Source organism: Crotalus tigris, unplaced genomic scaffold, assembly GCF_016545835.1.
Source record: "Crotalus tigris isolate CLP2741 ecotype Arizona unplaced genomic scaffold, ASM1654583v1 scf7180000017638.2057652, whole genome shotgun sequence".
In the NCBI taxonomy this organism is placed as follows: domain Eukaryota; kingdom Metazoa; phylum Chordata; class Lepidosauria; order Squamata; family Viperidae; genus Crotalus; species Crotalus tigris.
This window is the reverse complement of record NW_024096531.1, coordinates 389,066-412,097: the sequence shown is the minus strand read 5'-3', so window position 1 is coordinate 412,097 and position 23,032 is coordinate 389,066. Positions and strand designations below refer to the sequence as shown.

Below are 23,032 nucleotides of genomic sequence, written 5' to 3'. Positions count from 1 at the left end.
TTAACAAACAAACAAACAAACAAACAAACAAATAAATAAATATCTGTGGGAAGCACAAGATTCCCTTCTACTACATCATGGTGCACATATGGTATGCATCATGTTTGGAAGAATTGAGGTCTCCTAAGTGGCTGCTGATTGTTTTTGGATATATATACAGATATGTATATATGTGTACATATACATATACATATACATATCTGGCAGTGAACCTGATATATAAAGAAATGTATCTCAGAAATATTTCAATAATTTGAATAAAATCCCACAAGTCAGGTTCACTGCCAGAGAACCTGAAAATAGCCAATGAATCATTTTTGACAAGGACCCAGACAAAACTGTGAAAGTATAAGGTAATGAATTTGACTGTGTTTTCATTAAACTGAAATGGAAATATTAATGAAAGAAGAGGAAAAAACTAAGTATACATGACAAGCTTTGATGAGGAAAATAATGAAGGATTCTGTTAAGATAAATCTCATCAACACTTCTTCAGAATCTCAATAGGCACTTGGAAGGAAGTGGCTTTGTTGATGTTCCAGCATCCATAGTTCCTCATCAAAGCTTAAATAAACTTAGTAATAATGAAATAATATAATTCAGATGGATTTAAATAAGTGTAAATTGATGCACATGGGGGGGAGTATTTACATATAATTGAATGGATCTGAGACCTTTATAACTTAACCAGAAAAAAGAAGATGGAGTCAAATGCCAACTCAAAACAAAACTGCCACTATTGTAATGTCCGCATGTATATTCACAAGATAAGATAATCTTTATTGTCACTTTTTTGTGTACACAATGGCACACATTAAATTGAATTTCCGATTCTCTCTCTCTCTTCCTCTCTCTCTCTCTCTCTCTCTACATATACATATACATATACATACATACATACATATACTGTATGTATATACATACACACATATACAGTATATACAGATATGCATATATTAATCAGAATTAAAATACATTGTGTATTTCTCACTACCAGATTTTTTTAAAAATATACAACTGGAAAAAAAAGCATAGAAGACAGCAAGCAAAATGAGTGAAAATTTACAACAACTTTTGTATAAAGAGAGGATGTTCGGAACTATTTAACGTAGAAAAAAAAGATCACTTGAGGAAAAATATGATCAAACTTCATAAAGTCAAATATGGCATGGAGAAACAAGACCAAGAGAATTTGTTCTCCTGTTTTTCAAAACACTAGGGTTGTGCTGAAATTGTTTGAAAGGAGATATTAGAACAAACAAAACAAAATATTTAAACACAGAATGCAAAACACTGTGGAGTTAATGGACTCTATCTTGGATTTCACCAATGAGTAATGGTATCAGTTCACAGAGAATGGATCTATCAAGGGCTAATAATATCAGGGCATTAGCATAATCTCCATGGGTAGCATGCCTGCAAATCCCAGTTGCAACAGAAAAATGATGGGAGAAGTAGGTGTTATTGTCTTCTGCTTGTGAGCATACCAGAGACATCCAATGGCCACCGTGCTGGACCTGGATGTACCTTGGCCTGATCTAGTAGAACTTTATTATATTCTTGTAAACAATTACATCTGTACTTTTAAAAATAATTAGAAAGCAATTCCTCCTACAGTATGATTTTAAACTACATAGACATAATGATCAAACTGTAAATAAAAAATGTGAAGGTGGCTTCTAATTGCTTTCCTTATGATAATTTTGCTCTCTTGAGTTTCCATTACCTGGTATCTTGTGGGGTTGTTGTAGGCATTCTTCAGGATAAAGTCTGACTTTGGAGTACTTGGCTCAAAATGAATTTTCTGAAATATACAAATATAGGGCATTTCATCATAATGAAGAACAAAGTATTAGTGATCTAATTCAAAGAAAATATCCACAAATATCAGTTGCCCATGCTGAACTGCATGGTGCAGGAAAAAAAAATCCTTATATAATTTGATTAAAAAAAACTGTAATTCTGTCCTATATTTAAATGGCTATTTTTTTTTCCTACTGTACCTGTCTGGTCATTCACCCTGTGTGAAAGAGATATTGTATAGTCTTCTGCAGTCTGGAAAAACTGATTGTTCTTCCAGAGTTGGGACATAGGTCCCTTTAGTTATTTTGAACATCCCACACACATAGTGGAAGGATACCTTCATTTTAGGATTTAAGATTTATACAACCATTTGGTACCACTGATATTTAGAATTATATTCATACTCTACTATTTCACCTGTGAACTCCAGTCAAGGATATTGTGTAGATAAAGGCATCTTATTAGCCTTCTCTCAAAGACATAGCCTATTTAGTCCACCATTAATATCTCCATTTTGGTCATCTGCAAAACGTATGGAAGTAAGCTTTCCATACAAGACATAAGGGTGATAGAAAAGGTTCAATGCACATGACTCTCAGCAAATGTAAACAAATATCACATGTAACCCATAGATATCAGGAAAGGAGCTGAAGAACCATGAGATCAATAGCTGTAAATTTCTATGAATGCTTCCTGGATATGCCAAGATCTGCTATGTAGAATCTATATGGCAGATATCGATAACTAAAGAACTCCCCCCAAGTGACAAAAATATGTTTTCCCCTAATGGTAACTGACTACTAGTATCATATGTCCTTCAATAACAATAATAGAGTTGGAAGGGAACTTTGAGGTTTTCTAGTCCAAGCCGCTGCTCAGGCAGGAAACCCTATATCATTTCAGACAAATGATTGCCCAGTCTATTCTTACAAATTTCCAGTGTTGGAACATTAACAAGTTCTGGAGGCAGGTTGTTCCACTGATTAATTGTTCTAAGTGTCAAGAAATTTCTCCTTAGTTCTAGACTGATTCTCTCTTTGATCAGTTTCCATCCATTGCTTCTTGGCCTGCCTTCAGGTGCTTTAGAGAATAGCTTGAATCTCTTCTTTGTGGCGGCCCCTGAGATATTGGAACACTGCTATCATACCCCTCGTCCTTCTCTTCGTTAAACTAAACGTACCCAATTCCAGCAACCGTTCTTTATATCTTTTAGCTTCCAGTTCCCTAATGATCTTTGTTGTTCTTCTCTGTTTCCTTTTTCTAGAGTCTCAACATCTTTTCTACATCGTGGTGACCAAAACTGGATGCAGTATTTCCAAGTGTGGCCTTACCAAGGCATTATAAAGTAGTATTAACACTTCATGTGAACTTGATTCTGTCCCTCTGTTAATGCAGCCTAGTACTGTGCTTGGCAGCTGAAGCACACTGCTGGCTCATATTTAGGTGATTGTCCACTAGGACTCCGAGGTCCCTCTCACAGTGACTACTATTGAGCAAGATACCCCCTATACTATACCTGTACATTTGGTTTTTCTTGCCTAAATGTAGAACCTTACTTTTTTCACTATTGAATTTCATTTTGTTAGATAGCGCCCAGTGTTCATGTCTGTAAAGATCCTTCTGTATCTTAAGCCTATCTTCTGGAGTGTTGGCTATTCCTGCCAGCTTGGTGTCATCTGCAAATTTGATGAGTCCCCATCTATCCCCTCATCCAAATCATTGATGAAGATGTTGAAGAGTACTGAGCCCAGAACAGAGCCCTGGAGCACCCCATTACGTACTTCCCTCCATGTAAATGCAGTTCCATTGAGGAACACACACTGAGTATGGCCGGTCAGCCAGCTACAAATCAAGCTGGTGGTGATGCTGTCTGACCCACATTTTTTTATCTTGTCAAGTAGTAGATTGTGGTCAAATGCCTTCCTGAAGTCCAAGTAAATTATATCCCTGGCATTCCTCTGGTCCACTTATTTTGTCACCTGTTCAAAGAATGCAATAAGATTTGTATGGCATGATCTGTTTTTGACAAATCCATGTTGGCTTTTGGTTATGATTTTGTTTGCCTCTAGGTGTTCGCTGATTCATTGCTTGATTATCTTTTCCAGAATCTTCCCAGGTATTGAGGTCTGGCTGATAGATCTATAATTATCTGGATCCATTTTTTCCCTTTTTTGAAGATGGGATCTACATCAGCTCTTTTTCAGTCCTTTGGTAGTTCCCCAATGCTCCAGGATCTTTGCAAGACATAGTTCAGTGGTTCTGAGATCACATCTGCCAGTTCCTTCAGAACCTTGGGCTGTAATCCATCTGGTCCTGGTGATTTGAACTCATCTAGGATGGACAGGTGCTCACCATTTCATTGCCTATTTTAACTTGTGTTTCTAATCTGTTTTTATGGTACTGTTTTTGATAGGTTGGACTGTTTTTTCCCTTTGTGTAAAGACTGATGCAAAAAACAAGTAGTTCTGCTTTCTCCCTGTTGCTTGTCATCTTCTTGCCACTTTCTCCCACTAATGGACCAATCATTTCCTTAACTTTTTTTTTGTTTTTACATGTTAAAAGGAGCTTTTTTTGGTTATTTTTGACTTTTGTTGCAAGCCTTAGTTTATTTTGAGCCTTAGCTTTCCTCACATCATCTTTGCAGGCTCGGGCTATTTGCTGATATTGTGCCTTAGTTATGTGCCCTTCTTTCCACATTTTATATCTGTCCTTTTTGTTTTTCAATTTATCAGAGAGTTCTTTATGCAGCCACACTGGTTTCTTTTGAGAGCTGATGTTTCATTTCTTAAAACATACTGTAAATAGAGTTGGTAACTGACCATTAAAAAAGTGAAACCCAGCCAAATGAAACCTGTTCTTGTGCCTTTAATAAAATCTTTATCTTTCAAAATCAGTGGGCAAAACTTTCCTTCTTTGGAGATACACATTATTTGTGGTAAGATCTCCTAGCTGAGCCACTACTGAACAAAGATAAGACCCTATTGAGAAACTAAGAATTCAAACATGACAGACTGGGGTGCTGATAAGGGAAATGACTGTGTCACTGTGTGTGATCTAATGCAACTCTATATTGTGTCTATTATTTTGCTTTAAAGAATTTGGCCATTAAATGGGAAATTGGAAACTGATGGACACAATGAGGCTGATAGATTAGTTTTTCTTTTGAAGAAAAAAAAAGACATATTATGGATGTATTTTTTGAGATAGTTACTGCATTTAGGCTTTATTTCTTTGCTCTTGAAAAACTACCAAGCTTTGTTTTTAAGACCACTGAAGGCAGTTCACAATGCTAAATAAAATAAAAGTTAATCTTAGAATATTATATGCTTTTTTTTTGAACAGCAGTATTTTCAGACTTAGAAACAAGTTTATCTCTGTTTTCATTTTGAAATAAAGAACATGCCTAGACAATTTTCTCTGGAAATAACAATACAACTGTTATTGTAAATATAAATCATAATGTTTTAATGGATTTTTCTTCTATTAAAAATAAATGATTGTCCGTGATATAAAGACTGGAAGAGCTGACCTCTTACACAATATCTTTCAAATCTAATTACTTTTTTTCACAAATAATAGGATGAGATGGAAATAGAAAAGAGAAAAACAATGTCATTGTGACTTTATGTTTTTATATCTTACATGTAAATATGTATGCATGTTGAATAATGGATTATAATTTTACTGGAGGATCTATGTTTTAAAATAAGCTTTTTTGTTTTTTAACCACTTTGGAAATATTCACATTCCTGTTTATATCACAATTTCTGCTGAATGATGCAAATTCTTTTTAGAACTGAACAATGGAGGTTTGATTTTGTCCTCTTATCAATGTGTCTCAGAATGATCCAGTGATGCTTCTGGCCACAAGAAATACACATTGATAGCAAATTATTTATTACAACCCAATCATGCTCCCTCAGAAACCTATTGGGTACCTCTTTAGATATAGCTTTTTCCCCACAAAGCTGTATCAATTAATTCCATGAAGTCTAGGCTTTTATAATTATTCCAGGGATGAATTGTAGCATACTTGTTCTCACATAAATACAAAGATAGTGAAAAATTAGTAAATGTCATTGGAGGAAAATACTGAATACACACAGAAATAAATATAAAAATAAAGAGAAAAAGAAAGAGTAATCTCTGGTTTTAGTCTTAATCAAGCATTCTCAGCCATTGCACCTTCTGGACAGGGTAAAATCAGAAACAACTTTTCTGTATCCTCCTCAGTTCAACTTCCCATAAATAGACAGACCCAATAAACATTGTATGGCATTTTTTTGTTGAATTAATAACAAAGAGCAGCAGAAAGCCATGAGTTGACATACACTTCCATTTTCAGTACAAAATACAGAAAAAAAAAGTTGGAAGGGACCTTAGTCCAACTCCCAGCAACCAGAAGCTCATGTACCATTCCAGACAAATGGCTGTCCAATCTCTTCTTAAAAACGTTCAATATTGGAATACTCACAAATTCTGAAGGCAAGCCGTTCCACTGATTAATTGTTCTTACTATCCATAATTGTGTCCACTGTTGCAGTTATCAGTTGAGCTGTTCCATTTAACTGTCTGCTTTTGAGCACAGACTTCCTGTCCCTCAAACTTCTTAACCATTTATTTTAGCTACTTTTTTTTGTATTTAAAAAAATCACCAGATTGAATTTAAGGACAAACACAGATTGTATTTCCTCTATAAAACAAGTAAGGTGGCAGAGAATTGACAGTCATTTACATGCGTTTACTTAAAAATAAAGCCAACATATATACAGTACAGTACTGTCTTGGGCTTTCAGAAAAATGTATATATCTACCATTAGCACTTTCTAGATTGTGATGCCACTAAAAAGCATTGCATCTCCTAGGAAGTTTAGGAAGCATCAGGAGCGAGTCCTTTAAAAGGCTGCTAATTTGACAAGTTTTTTAAAGGTTGAAAAAAGATAAACGGGATTGCTTGGATATGCTCCATATTTAGTAAGTACACAAAGCCAACCTCTGTCCCATTAATCCAGAGAAGGATAAAAAGTAGCCACATTTCACCCCAACATAAAATCTGTCAAGGAATCACCTACATTTACTTTCAACAAGATCCATAGATCATTTTTAAAAAATCTTTACTGTAGTTCTACTGTAAGTCCATTTAGAATACACCTTTCCATCCCTTCCATTATTAAACTGGGACTGGAAGCTATAGCAGCTTCCTGTAGCCGCCTTTGATTTATTTACGTATCTTTTTTGCAGTTGTGGAGTTCGTTATTGCGTGAAGCAGATTAAATGCAGGCAAATATTTATAACATTTTAAACACAGCTGTCTCCTCACAGGTTATAATTTGCTGGTTTCAGTAAAACAGTTTCCATAACAAGCTCCAGGTAATTTTTTGAAATCCAAAAATGCAAAAATGAAATGCTGTGTGGGACAATCTCCCTATACGTTGATAGCCAGATAAATAGAATATATCTACCAGGGCTATGCAATTCTTCAAGGCAACCCTTTTCTTCGATAAACTCTCAAGTGATGAAGCACTTTGAAGCTGATTTGCAAAACAACCCAGTCCCCTCACTCCTATGAATGGAATATAATGAACCATGCACTGGTATATCTAAACCTATAGATATATTGTCACAAGCATATAATGCCAATTGGAGCTTCATGGGTAACTTTATGCCATGTAATTGTGTAATGGATTTATCTGTTGTGTAAATGGATTTGTAACTGAAAATTCTGGATGGTAGACATGGATTTATGCACCTATGGTCTTGAAGAGGAAAGGGCATTTTTCCCTGTGGAAATGTAACAGACACCAAGATGGGTCTAGTCAAACTTTGCTGGACTAATCAAGCCTTGTTGGAAGGTATAAAGATGCATCACAGATGCAACAAAGTAGCATACAAAGTGGGCTGTATCATTGCTTCAAGAACTCAAAACTCAAACTGGCTAGCTAGACTTTGAGTCAAATAGGTGTGCACATGGGTTTGTGATTTTGTGAATGAGCAGAGCTGCATGTCAGAAACTGAATAATAAATGCTGTAACATTTTTATTTATTGCTATGCATCTGACTCTCTGATTGAAAATAGCACGTAAGGAGTTTCAGGTATATAAAAACTGGTTCATTTAGGGGTGCTACAGATGCACTCTAAAACCTTCACTGTAAAAGAGATTGGATCAACTGACCTCCAGGATTCCTTCTGTTTCTGATTCAGTTTCCCTGATAAAGCATTCCTAGGTAATAAATATATTTAAATAATGTGCAAATTATCATATATGTGCTTCCCCTAAATTTTAGAAGACCAAAGATGAAATATTATGTGATATTGTACATAGATTCTATAATATCTGTGAGGTAATAGTATGTTTATGCTATTTATTCTCTTAGATTATTTGCATACTTGCCATAATGTTAACTCTAATCATAGCTCTTTAGGGTTAGTTTTTGTCAAACTAATTGGGAGAAAATGAGGTTTTCAACATCTTTTAAGAGTCTCAAGGCCATTTATGGAGTAGAAGGAGTCAAACATTTTGGTATTTTTGGAGGAGCTAGATGATAGTTTAAGGATGAAATGAAGATTTTAAGACTTGCCTCCATTTCAGCTCTTAAACTTTCATTGTGGATGCACAAAATTTAACTGATTTTTCTACTTGGGGGGGGGTCAAGATGTAAAGGAGGAAAAGGCAGTCCTTCAACATAGTAAATCTTCTCTCAACAAAGGCCGAAAATATTAATTTTGCCAACTCCACTGCAGTCATGTTATCAGTTCTGTTCCTGCAGCTTCTGAGACCAAAATGGTGGAGATCTTAATTGTAAGAAAATTTCTCATCCTTGGGTAGAGGTCAGATCAATGAGGCAGAATTAGATCCAATCAAGTAAACACTTCCCCGTGGCCAGCAAGTTCATTCGCGAGTCACCAATTAGCAGTCTGAATTACCACATAGTTGAAACTGTGTGCCTCTAACATACCTTTTCAAGAAATAAATGCCTATTTTGAGAAATAAATAAAAATGACTGACTTACTCGTAGCTTGGAATTCAGCATTCCCATCTCAAGATCATTTTCACAGTTTTTGGCCTTAGATTTGCAGAGTTTTATGAGGCACATTTTTATTCTCATTATGAGATAATAAAATGATTTAGGGCTTGGCACTAGATTAAAAGGAGCAGGTAAAGTCCTTCCCTCATCAAAATAGGAAAGCCAGAGTTTAGCACGTGCAAATTTCCACTCCACATCTGCATCTTCCTGCAAAAGGAATAGAAGAACTGATTTAACTTAAAAGTCAAGATTAGTTTTTGACAAAGTGCAAACCATGTTGTCATTGTTACAGAGTTCAAGAGGTTTTTCAAGCTATTAAAATGCTTTGCCCTAAAGTAATCCTTTGTAGGATCATTGATACTAATTTCCCTTTGAAATAAACCACACAGAAAACTCAATACTTTCATTTATCAACCCTGATCCCCTACAGAAGGGTTACTTGTAATAACCTACTTAACTGGAGACACTGGACAAAGATCTAAATACTCAAAATGTCCCTTTTGATTACAATTTAAATCTAACTTTAATAGCATTGGATCTAACAGTGTGCAAGCAAATTATTTTTTTGGATAAAATATTATTGAAGAGGCCAAGGAACATGCAATGTACTGAATAAGAATATGCAAAAATGACTTCTATATTAATTTAAATAGCATTTTTCTTCTGTTTCCCTATTTTCAAATTACCTTTTCCACTTAGTATCCCTGAAATGAAGCCAAGCTAATTAAGTTCCTTGGCTTTTGATATAAAAAAATCATGAACCATCCAGAAAAGCTCCATTGTCTGATGGACTTGGAAAGCAATCAGAACCAAAAATTAAGTCTCTGCAAGAGATTCCTAGCTGGTGTTCTCTTTTTTTGAATTAAGTTTCAGGATGTTAATCATTATTTACATAATAAGTAACCAAGTCTTAAACAACTTCATCTTCAAATTCAAAGGTTAATTGGCAATTACTATCAAGCTTTTCAGAACTGGAGGAAGGATTCAAGGTGATCCAATCCCTTAATTGATGCTCTTTGTTTTTACATAATACATTGATATATTAAAATGAGAGGTCACTCTTACCTCAATTTCCTGATAAGAATTGTTGATCATGGCTATTAACATGTTGAGGAGGACAACCACCATGGTGACGTTATAAACTCCATACAGCACATATCCAATATTCTCAATAAATTTGTGATCGTATTTCAGCACCACTGATATTACCTCAGACAAGCCAAATATAGACCAGAATAAAGTTTTAAAACTTTCTTCTACCCTAAAGACAAAATGAAATCTTAATTAGCTATTTGGGTCTGAGCTGGGAATACATCACCATCCAATCACTGTTTTGAGCTGGAGAGGCTTTATAAATTGATATTAAAAATGTCTGATCTTAAAAAATTAAACAAAAGACACCTCTGAACTTGCCAGCAGATTTTGTTAAAGCTATTTTGTGGGGTTTGTGAACCTGGATAAAATGATTTATAATCTACAGTTTGTGCTTTAGTCTTATGTAGAAATCCAGTAATCATGTCTTATTTCAGCAACTAGAAACCAGCAACTAGAAACTTAGTATAATATATGAACTCAGGAAAACAACCACTTTTTATTGACTGTACTGCTGAAATGAATTAAAAAAAGATGTAGACCATTCAGAAATGCACTGTAAGGCAGTGCTTTTTTTGTCATAGAACAGAGTTCTGGCACCTTTTTTCAATGGATTTCCCAAGTTTTAAAAGTAACTTTTGAAAATTTGATGTTTTGTCCACCTGGACCTGAATCGTCTTGTTGAGCCTAGCAGGTTGGCGGCAAAATCATTAAAATGGTGCATGCAGACTGCTTCTGTGTTGATTCCAATGCATGCATATTTTGTCTGCGCTGGTTGTGATGGCACTGCTCAGCTTGTGATTGGTCATGTGATCATGCACTGAGGTTGCGCTCTGCGGGCAGCAACTGTTATGTTTCGTTACACAACTGACATGTGTGGCTGTGTGTACAGTGATTGACTATGTGCAAATGGTACACAATTTCCTTATTTTAAAAAATCATTGGTGAATTGAAAATCTTTTTCAAATTTTTAGTGTAAAAGTATGACCCCAAATTTAAAAATGAAAAAAAAATTACTAATTGCTTCTCAACCACCAGTCCTGCTAAGAACTGAATATATAATTTTTTTAAATAAAAGATTAACAAGATGTGAGTTCCGGCACCTTTTTTCTTACAAAAAAAGTATTGCTGTGAGGTAATACCATATCGATAGTGAGCTTGCCTTTGTCCTATCTTATGAAGAGTCAAATTATTCTCCAATCTAAACTGCTGATTATCATACTATCTCACAGTACTCAGATATATTAGACAACTTCTTCCCAGAACTGAATCTGTCTGCTCAGTCTGGTCATCTAGACAAGAATGCTGCTCCCCCGTGTAAAATACTCAGGGGGGATAGACTAAGTGCCAGACAGTTTGTGTGGTAATCCTCACTTTTTGGAACATTATTTGTCCAGAAGCAGGTGCAGCTTCATCTCTCTTAGCTTTGTATAAACTCTAAAAACTGCTTCCAAAGAGTCTTCGCCTCAGCCAAATGAGATATAGGGATGGTTATTAGTTTTATAAACAAGTATTTAAGCCAACAAATACATAAGGCTTACATTATGCATTTCTGAGATTACAAATAACAACATAAAGGTAAGGTATAAGCAATCCGTAACATAACAAGGTCTTGGAGGTTCATCAATCAGGCAACACAAACTTCAGATGTCTCTCTTGAAAATTTTGTGTGGGGTGGGGGGGTGAGGAAGGGTATACACAATCTAGGGAAAGGCTGCTCCGGGTATGGAGGGGCATATCAGAAGGAGTCTCTGTAGAAAGCATTGCCCCACACTTGGGGCTATCAGCAAAAGCCCTCTCTACTACATAGCACCAAACAGGCAGATTTAACTTGGGAAAGACAGAGAAATCCAGGGTGTAAATCTGCATAAAAGGTGAATTGTCCATTCTTAAGTATGCACCTATCTTACTGTGTGACTTATATTTGAAAACATGCATAAATAAACCCAGTTTGAATATGGGCCTTAAATCCTTCTTAAGAGAAATCTTCTTTATCAACATGGTAATTATATATTTTATTTTATTCTAATCTCACCTTTATTATTTTTTTATAAATAAATTCAGGGTGGCAAACATACCTAAAACCCCTTCATCTGCCTCCTATTTTCCCCACAATCACCACCCTGTGAGATGTGTTGGGCTAAGGGACAGCGATTGGCACAAAATCACCCAGGGAGCTATTTAGTCTACTGATAAGATAACAAGACTCGATTGTTTAATACAAACCAGCTGTTCTTTTTCTTTTTACGGCTCTGTAGTTCCTTAATTCGGAGGTCTGCAAATTCACATTATCTGTGCTAATTTTGGAGAGACATATATTTTGAAGTAGCACTTCCAGCATTTTACATTACCTAGGTGCTTTTTTTTTTTTTAGAGGGATGTCTTCCTCGATTTATTTTTTTTCAATTTATTTTTTCTTTCAAAAGCACCTGAAATGTAATAGTGAACTAGCTAGCAGTGACTGCAAACAAGGTGGTCTCAGATTAACCACTGCATTCCATCACTTTCTGGTGGCCAAAGGGAAGTAATTCTGCAGTGGCGGAAGCAAACGATGGGCCAGCAATGTATAAATGCAGAATTGCTTCCTGGCTAACTGCCCCCTATATGGGCATGGAACCAACAATTCCCACAGCTGGCATGGGTAAGACTCAACAATAACCCCTCTCTCCCTTTGGTAATAACCACATTCCATATTTCCCTCACTAGATTTCAAGAGATGAAATTTAATCTGAAGTATGGGTTGTTTCTGATGCACTGGACTCCAATATATTTTTCTTACTTGCCTGATACCTGGCATTCAATCACTTGGTGCACAGTTTAATTTCACTTTTAAGATATAAAATATAAAACTCTTTTTCATATAAGAAGATGTTAAATGCCACATAGCACAGACTGATAGTGAATTTTTCATTATACCATCAAGACACGTACATGTCTTCATAAAAACAAGCGTTTAAATAAAAGAACAAGCTCACTTTTTTCTATTAAATACTGCATTTAACTTTGATCCCAATAGCATTATATTATCTTTTAATTTGGAAGGGTTCTATTTTATTATTATTTTCTTTCTTGCAGTTTTAACAGTTGCATCAATTTGACTACTTTTCCTGAATTAGCAGAGCAGATCTACATTGATGTTGCCTAGCAACCAGGTTGAGCTAAAAGTATTTGAACCTCTTGCTGGCAGCAATCAGCCTTATTTAGTTAGAGCTGCCAGAACATGGCTGCTAAAATCCAGATGGCCTCTGAATGGGACCAAAGATACAGAAAAATCTTTGCTGCCATCTAGAGGCTCCCTTGATTTTCCTAGGCTAAATTTGGTAGCAATAAGTTTAGTACAGTATTTGGATTGAGAACCATATAAGAATTCTTGGGATATAGACTAGGCTACACTTGGTATATATCATAGCTTTTTTATATTACTGGAATGGTTCAGCTACACTGCTCTACTGCTGTGGAACAGAGAAGGGCCCTTTGCTTCACAATATTCTTGAACAGGATGTTTCATTCAAAGGTGCATCAATATTGTTGCATATCCCTAGTCCATGTATCAAATATGGCTTTCCTAATGTATAAGCAAGCATTTTGTTTTTGTGCAAAGGTTTTGTGCACCTAAACACCTCCAGCAACTAGATCTCTCCATTGCATAGAACCTCTAATCAAATTTAAACGAACACCTTGTAGTGTTTGTTTTCACTGTGTACAGTGTAGATCAATGTGCAGAATGTAGAGAGGCCACATAGAAACAAGCTAAAAACATGAAATATGTGCAGCATGAGTTTGCATGAGTATGATAAGACACTCATCAAAATATCTGTCATCTCCCTGACCATGCCCAAATTAACCACTTCCCTGAGAAGTGACCCTGGAGTGGCTGTTCCTTGATAGTTACTTTTACTTGTTCATCATTCATCTTCAGTTATGCCCATAGGCAAGGATTTTGTTTTTTTCTAACTCTGTTCAAGCATGATACTAGAAGAAATTAAAATGACTGTTTGCAGGATTCCAAGGAGTGCTGAATCTACCATTTCATCTCTACTTTTCCACAGGAAGGATGTCTCAGCTGATTTTTCAGTTCAAAGGATTCTATTAGCTTTCTTTTCAGAAAGCAGCATGTTGAAAAAAAATGTGGAAAGCAATTGGAAGGAAGGAAGGAAGGAAGGAAGGAAGGAAGGAAGGAAGGAAGGAAGGAAGGAAGGAAGGCTTCAAAATATAATAGGCAAAGAAGCTGCTTGTTGATGTATGTCAGTAAGCATTAGAGAATGAAAGACCTATATAACAAGCTTTTGACTTGAAAGGCACGATTGTAAAAAGGGTTCAGGGCATCGTATCCTAATCTGAGGTCTCTTAATATGTTTGATTGCAATCAATGTTTTGTTGGTTGGGAATGTTGGAAATGCCTCCTTAAAACCTCCCAAAAATGCTATACTAGGAAAGGTTAACTTAGAAATTTAGTCTAGATCAGACATGTCAAGCTCGCGACATCACGTGATGTTACACGACGTATCGGTTTCCTCGTGATGTGTCCGGCCTGTGGGCCGGCAGTTTGATACCCCTGGTCTAGATGATAGCTGTTGGTCTTCAAGCTGTGGAAATGAGGAATTTGATTCTGCAAATCTATCCTCCTTCAATATAGTCTTATTTAGGGGTATCACTGAGACACATTTTTGGGATTATAAATGTGAATCTGGACGGCTTTCATTTGTACCCTGAAGACAAGATCTATTTACAACTTTTAAAATCTGCTGAAACACAAAAAGGGAATGGAAACAGATTTGGAAAAGGGTGTTTTCTAGCTTGGGATGGGAAACAATCTCCATGGCTTGGAGTGGAAAATAGCTCAGCTCATGCTTTTTATCTCATTCCAACCACAGAGATAAACCACAGCCTTATAGCAAATCTTTAAGGATTTTTTTTCTCATTCAGTACAAAACGCCAACTGCCCACAAGGTTCCATTATATCCAGAAAGTGGAAATTGTGCAAAGGACTAGTAACTCAGCTACTATTTTCAAAGCCTTTCAGACTTCAATAGCAGTTATTGCATCAATAGCTGTAGCTTCACCTGGTAGTTCACCCCCAGATGTCACCATGGTTGTCACAGTGGTTGAGTAGTCAATGGCAGTAGCATGTCCAGAGGGGTAGCTACTTCAGCTAATTCAACAGTTTATTTATTATGAACTGAAGTAAACTGAGGTTCACAAAAGCATCTGAATTTAGCATGTTGTACTAATATTCAAGTCATTCTCTGTTTTACATCTTTAATAACTGGTCTCTGTCTTTCATCTTCAGACTATTGCAAACTATAACCCATCCCATCCACAAGGAGACACCTGTAATGGCGTCTTCTTTGAAATAGGCAAACTTTTTCTGACCAATGGCTCAATCTATTTAGTATTGCTTTATTTATTTTTCTTTTCAAGTGCATATCTTTTCAAGTTCAAATGATAAACAAGATACATTTGATCTTAGCCAAAATGAGAAGGTTAAATATGTCTTAAGTAAGGAGAGGAAGGAAGAATAAGATGAACAAGACAGAGGAATAGATGAAGGGGGAAAAAAAGTTTAATTTGCTTATTTAAAACTCTTCCAGAGGTAGGGCAAAATGAAATCCATCACAGAGCAGAGGCCCTAAAACAGTGGTGGCGAACCTATGGCACGGGTGCCAGAGGTGGCACTCGGAGCCCTATCTGTGGGCACACGTGCCATTGCCCCAGCCTTGCCTCCCCCTGTGACCCCCTCCTCACCAGCAGGCCCCTGGAGGAGAATCGCCCCCGAGTGTGGCCCATGTGGAGCAGCGCAGCCAAGGACATGGCAGCCAGGCAGGGTAGACAAGACTCTGCCCTCATGCCCCATCACCCACACGTGATCTGTGCAGTGCAGGCAGAGGGCGTGGCCGCCATGGCACTGGGCTGCCTGGGCAATCTGTGGTGGGCCCTGGAGGCGGTGAGTGGCCCTGCGGGCAGGTGGGGTGGGGGTGGGGCAGGGGGTGGAGCGGGGGCGGGGGCAGTTTTGGGGCACTTGGTCTCCAAAAGTTTTGCCATCACTGCCCTAAAATGTACATTAATAATAGCCATCTCTGGAACAGAAACACTTAAAAGAGATCACATCAATTAACAATAAGCATTCCAAAGTTATGTCAATTAACAATATAATAAAATATTGCGAGAACAAATCTCAGGTTGCCTGCTAATAAAAAAAGAAGACGATATAATAGCTTCATATTAGAGAAATTAAAATGAGCCATTCTGCCATGGCTCAGAGAATAGAGAAGATGAGAATAACTTAGATTTTTACAGAGGAGGAACATTAGATGGGGCTTATTGATTTATCAACGCAGTGAAATGACATTTTTAAAAGTCTTCAAATTAATGGATCTAACTTGTCTGACTATTCAAAGTGTTGAGGGGGAGGGTATACAAAGAACAGAGATGCAGAACGAGACAATAGAAGACCCTCAGGAAATTTTCTCAGGTAACATAGTTTGACATTCATCAAATGCAGGGCATGGTAACAGAAAGCTGTAGTAACAAAGAGGAATCTGAGGTCCCAACAGAAATACTAAACAGAGGACAGAACCAGAGGACAAGCCTGATGGGAGAGATATGGCAAGATTCCAAATAAACAAGAGAGATCTTTCTCTTTAGACTGTAACAAGGAGCCTTACCAGTTGTCCAGCACATGAGACAATGGTTTCTTTTGGATGGAGCAAATCCCTATAAATCCACCAATCTCCAAAGAGGTAGAAGAAACCCACTGAACCTCAGTGGCTCAATCCCTTCTTTGAAATGATTTCCTGGAATATAGCAGGAAGCAGTTTATAGCACAAGAACCCACCTTTAATTATAATATAACAGATTTTAGTGTTGTATTCCTGCAGGAGATCTGGTGCAGGAAGAAATACATAGAGATGGAATATTATGCAGTCTCCATGCAAGCATCTGTGAATATAGGTAAGGGAGCAGTTGGGACTTACTTCTACCAAGCTTTGTGCACATGTGTTAAGCTGTAATATCACCAGCCAGAAAGTATGCACTTACAGCATTAATTAAATTTAATTGATGCAGTTTATTGATAGCTAATGTATATATCTGCTCTCTAATACTAAGCTTTTAATTAGCTGCCTATGGGACACATATCATTCTAGTAATGATTCCGCCAGCTCCCAATTAAGACCAAGTATTTTCCTTGCTAGAGGGTAGTTTTAAAGACTTCAGAAATAATTATAAGGGTCTGAATGTTGCCAAGACATTCAATAGCTTAGACCTACTGAATGTGGATGTAAGAGAATACTAACCAGGGGAATATACAGTACATATTGGGCAGATAGGATTATGAGTACTTTAGATTATGTGGCCAGCTTTCTCAACCTCATAGATTTAAGATGGATAGTTATTTAGAAAATGACAATGTATCATTGCTTTTGAGTTAACCCCAACGGGGCAAGATTCAAGGAATGTTACTCATCCTGAAAGGAAGGTGAGTGCCCATCTCATGACTGAGATGATAAAAGAAAATTGATGTCCTTATGAAGTCTGAATTCAGAAAAAATCATCTTGATTAGGTCATTTAAAATACAGTAGATAAATAGCTAAGTTGGGATTGCGCTGCTCCAAACAGACCCAGTGTGCAATCAGCGGAAACTTCTGGACTCCTGAATCCTGTTTAAAAAGGGTTAGGGTTCCTGGATCAGGAGCACAACTCTAAGTCAAAGGTCCCCAACCTTTTGGGCACCAGGAATCAGTTCCGTGGAGAAAGGTTTTTCCACGGACCGAAGGGTGCGTGGTTTTGTCTGCTGCCTGCATCCCGTGGATGAGCCTTTGCTTGTGGACCAGTTGCTGGCATGCTGCGGCCTGGTTAGGGACCCCTGTTTTAAGTTATTCATGCACTAGTCACTTCCTGAATGGACTACAGTAATGTGCTCTACATGGGGCTGCCCTTGAAAAGTGTCTAGAAGCTCATTACCCCTGAATTGTATCGGAAGAGGGATGAGAGGCAAGAAAGGAGAGGAGAGAGAAAAGAGTAAAGGAGGGGACAAGGAAGTAGGAAAGTTGGAGGAGAAGAGGAGGAGTGGGGAGAAAGGGGAGGAGAGTGGTGAAGGAGAGGAGAGGAAGAAGAGGGAAGTAGGGAAGAGAAGAAAGGGAGAAAGAAGGTAGAGAAGGAGTGTGGATACGGTAAAAGTGGGGAAATCCACTTTCTGTGGATTAGGGCCCATTTGCAGGCACTCAGAGCTTCATGCTCAATTTCTCATATTCCCTCAGCAAAGTGGGAAGAAATTTTGTATGTAGGCAGATTGATAAAACATCTCCCAGGAGGAGCATTCTGGATCTTTCCTATGCTGGCTGCAGATCTATGGATAAATACACAGCACACCCAAAATCTATTCTTTATGCTGCACTTAAACTGACCTTGAACAGTATCTTCAGAAATAAATAAGCTCAAAATTTTATCAGTTGACCAACAATTGCTTACCCTCATTTATAAAATGCAGGAAAATACTAGACTGAAGATAAGAAGTCATATAGGAGATCAAATATCTGAGTCTGCCTTACCAAGAGAAGGATCAAGCAAGGCTGCATTTTTGCCCCCTTATTACTCAACATTTATATGGATGCTTTTAATGATTGTCTGATAAGTAGAAATCCATCCACTAAATATCGCATGCAGATTGCAGTTCTACTCTACAAATATGATGATGAACATATCACTGACCCCAGTAAGATTAAACAGAATCTTTTGTTCTGTCTTCCTCTTACATTTGGATTATCATTTGTAACTGAACTGCAACATAACAAAGATTATGGAGTTCTCAAAAGACCCCAAAACCTGAACTGAACTGTAAGCCACCCAGTCACTAAGGTGGGCAGCCATAGAAATTAAATACATAAATTAATTCCAGTGGGCATACCTTTAACCCACTGACTTGTTTTAAGTATCTCAGGAGTATCTTTGTTTTTTTTAAGTCAAGTGGAAATTGGAAGCCTACTTCTTACATGCATCCCAATATTCTGCACAATACATTTCAACCGTCATTAAATTCTTTGCAGTCAAATCTTTTCCTTGCAGAGCAGAATTAGGGCGAGAAAGGCATCTCTGCTCAGATCTATCTAATCCATGTTTTAAAGACGATGTATAACATGTAGCTAAAGTTAAATGTCCTACCAGAAAAGCTGACCCTGCTAAGATTGGCAGATTCTTTTCATTGCCCTGGAAAATTAGTATAGAGCAGAAAATGATGCCTTGTGAGCTTTCTTCTCAGATGCTTCTGGGAATGAGATATGACCACACGAGAGTTCCTGAAACACAAACTAAATCGTAAGGGCAGGCAGGAAGATCAACTGAGAATTTCTGCAAGCATGGTAGTGAATCCCCTAGGCTAGGCCTAGGGTAACCCATAAATAGCTCAATATCTTAAATTTACTCTCCCCAAATATTGCAGAGGTTGTTTGCTTTGATATCCCCCATCAGCAATCCTGAGGGTTCATCCCATGTAAGGAGAGACTCTCCACATATGGAGACATGTTTTTAGAAATTGTGATTGCCTGTTTTCTTCTATACTGTTAGCTGCACATACTCATGGAACTTTGCTACGATAGCCTCTATGGTGCCAATCTGTCAACCTCCAGTCTGAGTATCCAAATAAAGTCCAGGACGTCTTTCATATCTGAAGATCTTACTGAATGAAGTATCTTAGTGATTCTGAATGCTCCAAATGATCTACATATATAATGTCTACTTGAAGATAAGGATCCAGAAATGACATGGCAAGGAGCAAAATTCTTTTGAAACAGCATGCTGAATGTGGAGATCAAGGGGGTGCTTAAGGAGCTTGCACCATTTTTACTCTGTAATATTGCTAGATTTATGGGGCTGACCTGTAACCTTAATTTATTAAAGAATTTAATAAAATGACTTATCAATCAATGGGCATTAATTTTAAATATGTGTTTTAAAAGTGTATATTAAAAATCATACTTTAATGCTTAGGGATTCTATTAATTAAGGTGTTTTATAGGCATATCGAGAGCCAGTTAAGGCATCGGGCTAGAAACTGGGAAACAGTGAATTCTAGTCTTGTTTTGGGCACAAAGTCCACTGGATGATCTTGGGCCAATCACTTTTTCTCAGTCTTAGGAAAGAGGCAATGGCAAACCACTTCTGAAAAACCTTGCCAAGAAAACTGCTGGCCTGCGAAAATTGGACATAATTGAACAGAAGGAAAAAAATGGTACTTTATCATATTTGATGACAATCAGTTTTTTAGCTTCTATTTTTTTACTGTCTTCTTATATGTTGTAATAGTATATATACTATTATATAGTATATATAATAGTATATACTATTACCATGTAACTTTATTTATTGTCACTATATAGGAACTATATTTTTATTTGAAATCTATTATGTAAGTTGTAAAACTATATACAGGTCAATAACCTCAATAAAGACTATTCAAGCAAGAATGATATTACTCATATTCAATTATTATTTGGGATAAGCCTCCGCTGGCTAATCTGTATGGTCATTTGGGGATCGTAAGATAGACCTCTAGATGCTGAGACATATTACAAAGAAATTACTTTTTTCAGAAATATCTCTGAGCTGTGCTATCTTATCCTAAATGCGTGCTGATCATGTTTATTCTTGCTATTCTGTCTTAGCTTAGCATATACAATTCTACTGTCCATTTCATACCAAATAAGGTACACATAAGCCATTGATTTCCATGGATTTCAGACAGCTTAATCCTATGTCAGAGATATTTAACATTATTTTTTGCCTAACAAGTAATTCCCAAATTCTAATATATAATCCCTGGTTCTGTTTTTATTTAGGATTAAATTCTTGTAGACTGTATTAAAACCATTGCTCCATAATGATGCTACTGTTGTTCATTTGTTCCAAATTATCTGATGTCATAATAATAATAATTTTTATTTTACAGTCACAGACCAAAATGCAAGTGCAACAAAAGAAAACACAAGAAAAATACAATCACAAACACTTAACACCAGAAGCCTTGGCTAAAGGGAATTACAACATTCTCCTCTAATAGTTACAGCTCTTAAAAGAAATTTAGAAACCTGAGGAGCCATGCCCTAGACAATATAAGACCAAATTACTAACATTAGAACCAGAGGGATCAATTCCAGGAAGAGACAATAATTTAATTCTGGCTGTGTTATACATAGGGCAGTATGATAAGACATGCTCCACAGTTTCAACTTCAGCCCTATCACAGGGGCATAGTCGCTCACTAAACAGGAGCCCCTTGAATTGCCCGTTGAGTAGTGTTGAGGGCAAAACATTGAAACGGGCTAGGGAAAAGACTCTTCTATACTTGGGGATGGTTAGAGTATAGAAATAAGAGGCCATCCTCAATCCATAATTATTAGAATGGCTGAAGATCAAAAGGGAGCAGGTTTTGTTGGCTCTGGATCTTAAATATTGCAAATCTATGTCCATAAGCCATTGGACTACCCTAAACTGGGTGTGTATCTGATGTCATGAATATCAAATCAAATATCAGAAATAGATGGAAATATATTTAAAATTTTAAATATAAATATTTAAATATAAATATTTAAATATGCATGCATGCTGGTGTTTTCTAATGGGATGTGGAGAAGATATCAGGGTGACAAACAAGCCAAGTGATGAAAATGAAGTTTTTGCAAGGTCTAGTAAATTGAGCAAAACCTAATCTAATGCCTATCTATCTTTCTCTTTAGAAATTATGTAGCATATATATAGAACTTTATGTTTCAGGAGACATGTCTCTATGCTATTTCTCATCCAGAATATAAAGTTCTGTATGCAAATTCCAGGAACAAAGTTGTTGATATGATACTTCTTGACCATAAAAAAAGCAAAGAAGTCCTCACAGACTCTATTTGTTGTTTTATACTTAATTACTTAATGACCAGAAATCAGCTTGCCATACATACAAACTGGAATTCCTCAAACCATTTTCAGAATGATGAACTGCAGCAATAAGACCCCCCACACACACAAAATGACAGTTGAAACTGCAAATCTGCTCCCTTATGCATCTTCTTTAGGGAGCAGTCTTTAATTACAGGATTAGATGCTATTTTCCACTTGCAACAGCTGTCAGAAAGAATACGTGCTTACTGGAGAATAAATTAAGGGCATATTGGCTGCTGAAAGTCTGATGCTGCCTTTTTTCAAGGCATGGCACTCTCATGGAAACCCTCGCCTTATATGTAGGCATATACTGGCAGTTGCATTAATATAGTACAAAACAGGGGGTGACCTAGTCAAGATATAAATAGATGGGAGGCCAGTTCCAAATAGCTCTCTTCCCTCCCTCCTCCTTCCTTCCCTCCTTCCCTTAAAATGAAATTTTAAGGTATTTCATGTGATTATGATCTAGTGAATTCATTACAGCAAAGTCCTATGGACCTGTGTTGGCGTAGAGGTCATCACCTTCTTCACAGCCAGCTACAAGTTTGTCACTTTTCAACTTTTATAAAAGATTTAACTCCAAAATAGTCTATAATCAGTGCTGAACAATCTAAAGCATATCATAATGCATGCTCACACTGTGCTTTTGCAAGAACACAAGAGATTTTGTAAGGTTTCCTGGCTTTGTGAGCATTTTCTTTTTTAAACTTTTTAATGATGAGGTTGGATCTATAAGTTACAAAAAACACCAACCTGTGAGAAAACTGACCTGTCATATAGATGGGCACTGCAAATTATTCTAGAATAGATGGAATAATGGTTTGGGGAAAGATAGAAATAGATATATCAGCAATGGCATGCAGCTTTTGTTAAGCACCTTCATTGAAAAATAACTTTTGCTGTGCTAATACATTACGTTACGTTATGTATTTGTTTTTTTATATATTATTATGTTATATTATGTTATATTATTGTATTGCTTTGTATTGCTTTATATTGCATTGTATTGCATTGCATTGCATTGCATTACATTACATTACATTAAATTACATTATGTTGTTATGTTATTACATTGCATTGCATTATATTATATATTATATCTCAAGCCCTGTGGTAAATAATTCCCTCATTCTCAAAATGTTATAGCTTTCCTTGAAGCACTATAGAATACCCGATTAACAGTAA

General features: G+C 36.7%; 1 protein-coding gene across 2 annotated transcripts in view; it reads right to left on the bottom strand.

Annotated features, from left to right (window-relative positions):
* The window catches only part of TRPC7 (transient receptor potential cation channel subfamily C member 7), a 148,660-nt gene that overhangs the window by 9,674 nt on the left and 115,954 nt on the right, over positions 1-23,032 (bottom strand). Inside the window, exons 7-9 of one of the 2 annotated variants that reach the window (XM_039334849.1) lie at positions 9,895-10,090; positions 8,815-9,036; positions 1,727-1,804 (exon numbers count right to left, since the gene is read on the bottom strand). In XM_039334849.1, coding sequence (XP_039190783.1) covers positions 1,727-1,804; positions 8,815-9,036; positions 9,895-10,090 — 496 coding nt within the window. The remainder of the gene's footprint in view (positions 1-1,726; positions 1,805-8,814; positions 9,037-9,894; positions 10,091-23,032) is intronic. The other variant, XM_039334850.1, reaches the window with a different exon arrangement.